The 12,787-nt window shown below is 29.8% G+C and overlaps 1 protein-coding gene across 2 annotated transcripts in view; it reads left to right on the plus strand.

Annotated features, from left to right (window-relative positions):
* LOC144435024 (translation initiation factor eIF2 assembly protein-like) overlaps window positions 1-12,787 on the plus strand; it is a 66,204-nt gene that overhangs the window by 36,165 nt on the left and 17,252 nt on the right. For both annotated transcript variants that reach the window (XM_078123564.1, XM_078123573.1), the window contains one exon: window positions 11,860-11,888. In XM_078123564.1, coding sequence (XP_077979690.1) covers window positions 11,860-11,888 — 29 coding nt within the window. The remainder of the gene's footprint in view (window positions 1-11,859; window positions 11,889-12,787) is intronic.

The following is a 12,787-nucleotide window of genomic DNA, read 5'->3' on the forward strand; positions in this document are numbered from 1 at the left end:
TACTATGTGAGACACATTTACAATGTATGCAAATCACTTTGATTTTTACTATGTGAGACACATTTACAATGTATGCAAATCACTTCAATTTTTACTATGTGAGACACGTTTACAATGTATGCAAATCACTTCAATTTTTACTATGTGAGACACATTTACAATGTATGCAAATCACTTCAATTTTTACTATGTGAGACACGTTTACAATGTATGCAAATCACTTTGATTTTTACTATGTGAGACACATTTACAATGTATGCAAATCACTTCAATTTTTACTATGTGAGACACGTTTACAATGTATGCAAATCACTTCAATTTTTACTATGTGAGACACATTTACAATGTATGCAAATCACTTCAATTTTTACTATGTGAGACACATTTACAATGTATGCAAATCACTTTGATTTTTACTATGTGAGACACGTTTACAATGTATGCAAATCACTTCAATTTTTACTATGTGAGACACGTTTACAATGTATGCAAATCACTTTGATTTTGCAACCTAGACTTAATTACAAAATTGTAGTCATTTTGTGATAAACAGACACATTTTGCCATTTATCTCAAAATGTTTGCTACATATGGACACCATTGATGTGTCTTCCCCAACATTATCAGTGGTAAAATTTTAAGCATTCTAATACAATGACCTTTGACCTTGATGAACATTTTGAAGTAAAAAATACCACCAATGGTGTTATAGCACAACTGTACAGTTTTTAAAAATGTTTATCCATATGCTAGTTCATGCTGACAATAAGTGTTCATTTGCTAAATGACTATCCAGTTGCCTATCCAACCATGTTGCTATCTTTACGATATATGCTATCATTTGGCTGTTGCTATGGGCGTGGTCATGTTTTTAGTTATATTTGCATACATTTGTGTATGTTTTTGTTCACTTGTGTATGAATTCCTGATATTATCTTTGCAATATATGTGATTATTTGGCTGTTGTTATAGGTGTTGTCTTGTTGCTAGGCAAATTTACATACATTTTTTGAATGTTTATTCAATTGTCTATTAAACCCTGTTATCTTTGTGAAATACACCACCATTTGGCTGTTGCTATGGCCGTGGTCATGGTTGCTAGGGTATTTTGCATACATTTTTGGAATGTTTATTCATTTGTCTTTCCATTACTGTTGTTATCTTTGCAATATACGTGATTATTTGGCTGTTGTTATAGGTGTTGTCTTGTTGCTAGGCAAATTTACATACATTTTTTGAATGTTTATTCAATTGTCTATTAAACCCTGTTATCTTTGTGAAATACACCACCATTTGGCTGTTGCTATGGGCGTGGTCATGGTTGCTGGGGTAATTGCATACATTTTTTGAATGTTTACTCACTTGCCTACCAGATGTTATTTGACCAAAATATACTGCCATTTTGTTGTTGCTAAAGGGCGTGGTCATGGTTGCTAGGGCCAATTTTGTCAAAATGTTCTGAAGAAAATCTGCAGAATAACACTTTCAGAAAACATCTTGCCAAGTTTCAGACTCATTGACCAAGTACTTTTTGAGATTTAAGATACACCTAATTTGCATATCACTCATGGAAACATTGTATGCTTATTATTTCTTCGTCCATACATCCCTACATGCATTCCTGTTAAATTTCAGCCCAATCTGCTCAGTAGTTTTGGAATTACAGATTTTTAACCAAAAAGACACATTTTTAGCCCTAATTTGCATATTACTGATGTCATCATCTTGTCATGAACAAATCTTACTTTACACCCTTCAGAATATTCCCACCAAATTTCGCAGTTTTTTGACCAAAAATCACATTTTTTTACCCAAATCACAGACCTGTGTTGTGATCACCTTGGTCACAAAAGTACTGGGTAGATTGGCATGAAATTTGGTGCGAACATTCTTAGTGGTGAGTAAATTAAGATTTATTCATGACATGAAGATTCCCTCAGTTATATGGAAATTAGGGCTAAAAATAGGTCTTTTTGGTCAAAAACCTATAATTCCAAAACTATTTAGCAGATTGGGTTGAAATTTAACATGGATGCATCTGTGGGTGTATAGATGAAGAAATATTAAGCATATAATGATCTCATCAGTAATATGCAAATTTGGTGTAAAAATGTGAATTTTGGTCAAAAATTGATATCTCAAAAAGTACTTGACCAATGAAATTGAAACTTGGTGAGATGTTTCTAGACGTGTTATTCTGCAGATTTTCTTCAAAATATTTTGAGACAACTGGCCCTAGCAACCATGAAAATGCCCAAATGGCAGTATATTTTGGTCAAATAACAACATCATCTGGTAGGCAAGTAAGGAAACATTCAAAAAATGTATGCAAATATCCCTAGCAACCATGACCATGCCCATAGCAACAGCCAAACGGTCGTGTATTTCACATAGATAACATATTAATAGACAGTTGAATAAACATTTAAAAAATGTATGTAAATTTGCCAAGCAACAAGACCACGCCCATAGCAAAAGCCACATAATCACGTATATTGCAAAGATAACAGAAATAGAAAGACAAATGAATAAACATTCAAAAAATGTATGCAAATGTGCCTAGCAACAAGACCACACACATAGGAACAGCCAAAATCACATATATTGGGAAGATAACAGGAATTAGACAATTGAATAAACATTCAAAAAATATACGTAAATTTGCCTAGCAACAAGACCACGCCCATAGCAACATCCAAATGATCATGTGTATTGCAAAGATAATATAAGGAATTTTTACACAAGTGAACAAAAACTATGCAAATATATCTAACAACATGACCACCAAGAACCAAATGATCGCGGATATGGTTGTATAGGCAACTGGATAGTCATTCAGCAAATGAATACCAATTGTTAGCATGGACTACGGTAGCATATGGACAAATATTTTTTAAAAACTGTACAGTTGTGCTACAACACCATTGGTGGTATTTTCTTAATGTGGTTATGAGACAGTACTAATTACACTAATTAATTTAGTTTTGAGACAGTGCTAATTACACTAATTAACGTAATTATGAGAGTGCTAATTACACTAATTAATATTGTTATGAGACAGTACTAATTACACTAATTAATGTAGTTATAAGACAGTGCTAATTACACTAATTAATGTAATTATGAGACAGTGCTAATTACACTAATTAATGTATTTATAAGACAGTACTAATTACAGTAATTAATATAGTTATAAGACAGTGCTAATTACACTAATTAATGTAGTTATAAGAGTGCTAATTACACTAATGTAGTTATGAGACAATGCTAATCACACTAATGTAGTTATGAGACAGTACTAGTTACACTAATTAATGTAGTTATAAAACAGTGGTAATTACACTAATTAATGTAGTTATGAGACTGCTAATTACACTAATTAATGTAGTAATGAGAGTGCTAATTACACTAATGTAGTAATGAGAGTGCTAATTACACTAATGTAGTTATAAGACAGTGCTAATTACACTAATTAATGTAGTTATGACAGTGCTAATTACACTAATTAATGTAGTTATGAGACAGTGCTAATTACACTAATTAATGTAGTTGAGACAGTGCTAATTACACTAATATAGTTATGAGTGCTAATTACACTAATTAATGTAGTTATAAGACTGCTAATTACACTAATTAATGTAGTTATGAGACAGTGCTAGTTACACTAATTAATGTAGTTATGAGACAGTACTAATTACACTAATTAATGTAGTTGAGACAGTGCTAATTACACTAATTAATGTAGTTATAAGACTGCTAATTACACTAATTAATGTAGTTGAGACAGTGCTAGTTACACTAATTAATGTAGTTATGAGACAGTGCTAATTACACTAATTAATGTAGTTGAGACAGTGCTAATTACACTAATTAATGTAGTTATAAGACTGCTAATTACACTAATTAATGTAGTTATGAGACAGTGCTAATTACACTAATTAATGTAGTTATAAGACTGCTAATTACACTAATTAATGTAGTTATGAGACAGTGCTAATTACACTAATTAATGTAGTTATGAGACAGTGCTAGTTACACTAATTAATGTAGTTATGAGACAGTGCTAATTACACTAATTAATGTAATTATAAGACAGTGCTAATTACACTAATTAATGTAGTTATAAGACATTGCTAATTACACTAATTAATGTAGTTATGAGACTGCTAATTACACTAACTAATGTAGTTGTGAGACAGTGCTAATTACACTAATTAATGTAGTTATGAGAAAGTGCTAATTACACTAATGTAGTTATGAGACACTGCTAATTACACTAATTAATGTAGTTATGAGAGTGCTAATTACACTAATGTAGTTGTGAGACAGTACTAATTACACTAATCAATGTAGTTATGAGACAGTGCTAATTACACTAATTAATGTAGTTATGAGAAAGTGCTAATTACACTAATGTAGTTATGAGACACTGCTAATTACACTAATTAATGTAGTTATGAGAGTGCTAATTACACTAATGTAGTTGTGAGACAGTACTAATTACACTAATCAATGTAGTTATGAGACAGTGCTATTTACACTAATTAATGTAGTTAAGAAAGTGCTAATTACACTAATGTAGTTATTTGACACTGCTAATTACACTAATTAATGTAGTTATGAGAGTGCTAATTACACTAATGTAGTTGTGAGACAGTACTAATTACACTAATCAATGTAGTTATGAGACAGTGCTATTTACACTAATTAATGTAGTTAAGACAGTGCTATTTACACTAATTAATGTAGTTATGAGACAGTGCTAATTACATTTATTAATGTAATTATAAGACAGTGCTAATTACACTAATGTAGTTATGAGACATTGCTAATTACACTAATTAATGTAGTTATAAGACAGTGCTAATTACACTAATTAATGTACTTATGAGAGTGCTAATTACATTAATGTAGTTATGAGACATTGCTAATTACACTAATTAATGTAGTTGAGACAGTGCTAATTACACTAATTAATGTAGTTATAAGACTGCTAATTACACTAATTAATGTAGTTGAGACAGTACTAATTACACTAATTAATGTACTTATGAGAGTGCTAATTACACTAATTAATGTAGTTATAAGACAGTGCTAATTACACTAATTAATGTAGTTGAGACAGTGCTAGTTACACTAATTAATGTAGTTATGAGACAGTGCTAATTACACTAATTAATGTAGTTGAGACAGTGCTAGTTACACTAATTAATGTAGTTATGAGACAGTGCTAATTACACTAATTAATGTAGTTATAAGAGTGCTAATTACATTTATTATTGTAGTTATGACTGCTAATTACACTAATTAATGTTGTTATGACAGTGCTAATTACACTAATTAATGTAATTGAGACAGTGCTAATTACACTAATGTAGTTATGAGAGTGCTAATTACACTAATTAATGTAGTTATAAGACATTGCTAATTACACTAATTAATGTAGTTATGAGACTGCTAATTACACTAACTAATGTAGTTGTGAGACAGTGCTAATTACACTAATTAATGTAGTTATGAGAAAGTGCTAATTACATTAATGTAGTTATGAGACACTGCTAATTACACTAATTAATGTAGTTATGAGAGTGCTAATTACACTAATGTAGTTGTGAGACAGTACTAATTACACTAATCAATGTAGTTATGAGACAGTGCTATTTACACTAATTAATGTAGTTAAGAAAGTGCTAATTACACTAATGTAGTTATTTGACACTGCTAATTACACTAATTAATGTAGTTATGAGAGTGCTAATTACACTAATGTAGTTGTGAGACAGTACTAATTACACTAATCAATGTAGTTATGAGACAGTGCTATTTACACTAATTAATGTAGTTAAGACAGTGCTATTTACACTAATTAATGTAGTTATGAGACAGTGCTAATTACATTTATTAATGTAATTATAAGACAGTGCTAATTACACTAATGTAGTTATGAGACATTGCTAATTACACTAATTAATGTAGTTATGAGACATTGCTAATTACACTAATTAATGTAGTTATAAGACAGTGCTACTTACACTAATTAATGTAGTTATGAGAGTGCTAATTACACTAATTAATGTAGTTATGAGAAAGTGCTATTTACACTAATTAATGTAGTTGAGGCAGTGCTAATTACACTAATATAGTTATGAGACAGTACTAATTACACTAATTAATGTACTTATGAGAGTGCTAATTACACTAATTAATGTAGTTGTGAGACAGTACTAATTACACTAATTAATGTAGTTATGAGACAGTGCTATTTACACTAATAAATGTAGTTATGAGAGTGCTAATTACACTAATTAATGTAGTTATAAGAGTGCTAATTACATTTATTATTGTAGTTATGACTGCTAATTACACTAATTAATGTTGTTATGACAGTGCTAATTACACTAATTAATGTAATTGAGACAGTGCTAATTACACTAATGTAGTTATGAGAGTGCTAATTAAACTAATTAATGTAGTTATTAGACTGCTATTTACACTAATTAATGTATTTATGAGAGTGCTAATTACACTAATTAATGTAGTTATGAGACTGTTAATTACACTAATTAATGTAGTTATGAGAGTGCTAATTACACTAATGTAGTTAGACAGTACTATGTACACTAATTAATGTAGTTATGAGAGTGCTAATTACACTAATGTACTAATGAGACAGTGGTAATTACACTAATTAATGTATTTAATAGACTGCTAATTACACTAATTAATGTATTTATGAGAGTGCTAATTACACTAATTAATGTAGTTATGAGACAGTGCTAATTACACTAATTTATGTAGTTATAAGACAGTGCTAATTACACGAATTAATGTAGTTACGGGACAGTGCTAATTACACTAATGTAATTATAAGACAGTGCTAATTACACTAATTAATGTAGTTATGAGAGTGTTAATTACATTAATGTAGTTATGAGACAGTGCTAATTACACTAATTAATGTAGTTATAAGACAGTACTAATTACACGAATTAATGTAGTTATGAGTGCTAATTACACTAATTAATGTAGTTATGAGACAGTGCTAATTACGCTAATTAATGTAATTATGAGAGTGCTAATTACACCAATGTAGTTATGAGAAAGTGCTAATTACACTAATTAATGTAGTTATAAGACAGTGCTAATTACACTAATTAATGTAGTTATGAGAGTGCTAATTACATTTATTAATGTAGTTATGAGACAGTGCTAATTACACTAATTAATGTAGTTGTGACAGTGCTAATTACACTAATTAATGTAGTTATAAGACTGCTAATTACACTAATTAATGTAGTTATGAGAGTGCTAATTACACTAATTAATGTAGTTATGAGACTGCTAATTACACTAATTAATGTAGTTATGAGATTGCTAATTACACTAATTAATGTATTTATGAGACAGTGCTAATTACACTAATTAATGTAATTATGAGACAGTGCTAATTACACTAATTAATGTAATTATGAGACATTACTAATTACACTAATTAATGTAGTTATGAGACAGTGCTACTTACACTAATTAATGTAGTTATGAGAGTGCTAATTACACTAATTAATGTAGTTAAGAGAAAGTGCTATTTACACTAATTAATGTAGTTGAGACAGTGCTAATTACACTAATGTAGTTATGAGACACTGCTAATTACACTAATTAATGTAATTATGAGACATTACTAATTACACTAATTAATGTAGTTATGAGAAAGTGCTATTTACACTAATTAATGTAGTTGAGACAGTGCTAATTACACTAATGTAATTATGAGACAGTGCTAATTACACTAATTAATGTAATTATGAGACATTACTAATTACACTAATTAATGTAGTTATAAGACAGTGCTAATTACACTAATTAATGTACTTATGAGAGTGCTAATTACACTAATGTAGTTGTGAGACAGTGCTAACTACACTAATCAATGTAGTTGAGACAGTGCTAATTACACTAATGTAGTTATGAGACAGTGCTAATTACACTAATTAATGTACTTATGAGAGTGCTAATTACACTAATGTAGTTGTGAGACAGTGCTATTTACACTAATTAATGTAGTTGAGACAGTGCTAATTACACTAATGTAGTTGTGAGACAGTGCTATTTACACTAATTAATGTAGTTATGAGAGTGCTAATTACACTAATTAATGTAGTTATAAGAGTGCTAATTACATTTATTAATGTAGTTATGACAGTGCTAATTACACTAATTAATGTTGTTATGAGAGTGCTAATTACACTAATTAATGTAGTTATGACAGTGCTAATTACACTAATTAATGTAATTGAGACAGTGCTAATTACACTAATGTAGTTATGAGAGTGCTAATTACACTAATTAATGTAGTTATTAGACAGTGCTATTTACACTAATAATGTATTTATGAGAGTGCTAATTACACTAATTAATGTAGTTATGAGACTGCTAATTACACTAATTAATGTAGTTATGAGAGTGCTAATTACACTAATGTAGTTGTTAGACAGTACTATGTACACTAATTAATGCAGTTATGAGAGTGCTAATTACACTAATTAATGTAGTTATGAGACTGTTAATTACACTAATTAATGTAGTTATGAGAGTGCTAATTACACTAATGTAGTTAGACAGTACTATGTACACTAATTAATGCAGTTATGAGAGTGCTAATTACACTAATGTACTAATGAGACAGTGGTAATTACACTAATTAATGTAGTTAATAGACTGCTAATTACACTAATTAATGTATTTATGAGACTGCTAATTACACTAATGTAGTTGTGAGACAGTACTAATTACACTAATTAATGTAGTTATGAGACTGCTAATTGCACTAATTAATGTAGTTATGAGAGTGCTAATTACACTACTTAATGCAGTCATGAGAGTGCTAATTACACTAATGTAGTTGTGAGACAGTACTAATTACACTAATTAATGCAGTTATGAGACAGTGCTAATTACATTAATGTAGTTATGAGACAGTGCTAATTACACTAATTAATGTAGTTATGAGACTGCTAATTGCACTAATTAATGTAGTTATGAGACTGCTAATTACACTACTTAATGCAGTCATGAGAGTGCTAATTACACTAATGTAGTTGTGAGACAGTACTAATTACACTAATTAATGCAGTTATGAGACAGTGCTAATTACATTAATGTAGTTATGAGACAGTGCTAATTACACTAATTAATGTAGTTATAAGACTGTGCTAATTACATTAATGTAGTTATGAGACAGTACTAATAACACTAATTAATGTAGTTATAAGACAGTGCTAATTACATTAATGTAGTTATGAGACAGTGCTAATTACACTTTATTAATGTAGTTATGACAGTGCTAATTACACTAATTAATGTAGTTATGACAGTGCTAATTACATTGATTAATGTAGTTATGACTGCTAATTACACTAATTAATGTAGTTATGAGACAGTGCTAATTACACTAATGTAGTTATAAGACAGTGCTAATTACACTAATTAATGTAGTTATGAGAGTGCTAATTACATTAATGTGGTTATGAGACAGTGCTTATTACACTAATTAATGTAGTTTTAAGACAGTGCTAATTACACAAATTAATGTAGTTATGACAGTGCTAATTACACTAATTAATGTAGTTATGAGACAGTGCTAATTACATTTATTAATGTAGTTATGACAGTGCTAATTATGCTAATTAATGTAGTTATGACAGTGCTAATTACACTAATTAATGTAGTTATGACAGTGCTAATTACACTAATGTAGTTGTTAGACAGTACTATGTACACTACTTAATGTAGTTATGAGACAGTACTATTTACACTACTTAATGTAGTTATGAGAGTGCTAATTACACTAATGTACTAATGAGACAGTGGTAATTACACTAATTAATGTATTTATGAGAGTGCTAATTACATTTATTAATGTAGTTATGACAGTGCTAATTACACTAATTAATGTAGTTAATAGACTGCTAATTACACTAATTAATGTAGTTATGAGAGTGCTAATTACATTTATTAATGTAGTTATGACAGTGCTAATTACACTAATTAATGTAGTTAATAGACTGCTAATTACACTAATTAATGTAGTTATGAGAGTGCTAATTACACTAATTAATGTAGTTATGAGAGTGCTAATTACACTAATTAATGTAGTTATGAGACTGCTAATTACACTAATTAATGTATTTATGAGATTGCTAATTACACTAATTAATGTAGTTATGAGACTGCTAATTACACTAATTAATGTTCTTATGAGAGTGCTAATCACACTAATGTAGTTGTGAGACAGTGCTAATTACACTAATGTAGTTATAAGACAGTGCTAATTACACTAATTAATGTAGTTATGAGAGTGCTAATTACATTAATGTAGTTATGAGACAGTGCTAATTACACTAATTAATGTAGTTATAAGACTGTGCTAATTACATTAATGTAGTTGTGAGACAGTGCTAATTACACTAATTAATGCAGTTATGAGACAGTGCTATTTACACGAATTAATGTAGTTATAAGACTGTGCTAATTACATTAATGTAGTTGTGAGACAGTACTAATTACACTAATCAATGTAGTTATAAGACAGTACTAATTACACTAATTAATGTAGTTATGAGAGTGCTAATTACATTTATTAATGTTGTTATGAGACAGTGCTAATTACACTAATTAATGTAGTTATGACAGTGCTAATTACACTAATTAATGTAATTATAAGACTGCCAATTACACTAATTAATGTAGTTATGAGAGTGCTAATTACACTAATTAATGTAGTTATGAGAGTGCTAATTACACTAATTAATGTAGTTATGAGAGTGCTAATTACACTAATGTAGTTATGAGTGCTAATTACACTAATTGATGTAGTTATGAGACAGTACTAATTACACTAATTAATGTAGTTATGAGACAGTACTAATTACACTAATTAATGTAGTTATGAGACAGTACTAATTACACTAATTAATGTAGTTATGAGACAGTGCTAATTACACTAATTAATGTAGTTATGAGACAGTACTAATTACACTAATTAATGTAATTATGAGACAGTGCTAATTACACTAATTAATGTAATTATGAGACAGTGCTAATTACACTAATTAATGTAATTATGAGACAGTGCTAATTACACTAATTAATGTAGTTATGAGAGTGCTAATTACACTAATTAATGTAATTATGAGACAGTGCTAATTACACTAATGTAGTTATGAGACAATGCTATGAGACTATTAATTCATCTTGACATGATTGGTATTTATGCTGTGTACACACCCAGTCTACTGTTTGCTGATGACAGAATTACATAATAATCTGTTCCTGGATCCATTCCCTGATAAATACTATAATCTGTTCCTGGATCTATTGCCTGTTAAATACTATAATCTGTTCCTGGATCCTTTCCTCTTAAATACTATAATCTGTTCCTGGATCCTTTCCTGTTAAATACTATAATCTGTTCCTGGATCCATTTCCTGTTAAATACTATAATCTGTTCCTGGATCCTTTCCTGTTAAATACTATAATCTGTTCCTGGATCCTTTCCTGTTAAATACTATAATCTGTTCCTGGATCCATTTCCTGTTAAATACTATAATCTGTTCCTGGATCCATTTCCTGTTAAATACTATAATCTGTTCCTGGATCCTTTCCTCTTAAATACTATAATCTGTTCCTGGATCCATTTCCTCTTAAATACTATAATCTGTTCCTGGATCCATTTCCTGATAAATACTATAATCTGTTCCTGGATCCTTTCCCTGTTAAATACTATAATCTGTTCCTGGATCCTTTCCTGTTAAATACTGTAGGTTTCATTAATGAATAATCATCACATTCCTTTCACAGTTGTTCTTGATATTTATAGAAGGAAAGAGGTAAGTGAAAAGATATTCATTTTCAGCACAACTGAACTATTAAGGTTCGGTAGTGCTAAAGGCATGGAAAAGTGTCTGTCTGTCTGTCTTGTCTGTCTGTGTAAAAAAGTTATAAAATGCTGCTGGACCGATTGCCATGATATTTGATGGGTACATTACATTTGGTGTTTAGTTGGGAAATTGTTCAAATCAAAGTAATCTTACCACCAGTGTGTGATTTGGGTCAAGAAATATGATTTTTGGTCAAAAAAAACTTAAACTCAAAAACGACAGTGTAGATTATGTGTAGTCTAAAAATGTGTAGGTCTAAAAATGTGTATTTTTGGTCAAAAATATTTAATCAAAAAACTACAAAGCAGATTGGGCTGAAATTTAATTGGGGTGTATCTGGGGGTGTATAGATGAAGCATATAATGATCTCGTTGGCATTGTGCAAATTAGGTTTAGGTGTAAAAATGTGAATTTTGGCCAAAAACTTATATCTCAACAAATACTTGGTCAGTGAGACTGAAATTGGGGAGATGTTTCTAGAAGTGATATTCTGCTGAGTTTGTTCAAAATATTTTGACACAATTGGCCCTGGCAACCATAACCATGCCCTTAACAACAGCCAAATGCTAGTATCTTCTGCTAGAATAACAACATCATTTGGTAGGCAAGTGAGTAAACATTCAAAAAATGTATGCAAATGTCCCTAACAACCATGACCACACCCATAGCAACAGCTAAATTATGGTGTATTTCACAAAGATAACAGGAATTCTTAGACAAATGAACAAACATTCAAAAAATGTATGCAAATATGTCTAGCAACAAGACCATGCCCATAGCAACAGCCAAATTATCACATATATTGCAAAGACAATAACAGGCAATGATAGACAAATGAATGAACATTC

The sequence above is a fragment of the Glandiceps talaboti genome, chromosome 1 (genome assembly GCF_964340395.1).
Source record: "Glandiceps talaboti chromosome 1, keGlaTala1.1, whole genome shotgun sequence".
NCBI lineage: Eukaryota > Metazoa > Hemichordata > Enteropneusta > Spengelidae > Glandiceps > Glandiceps talaboti.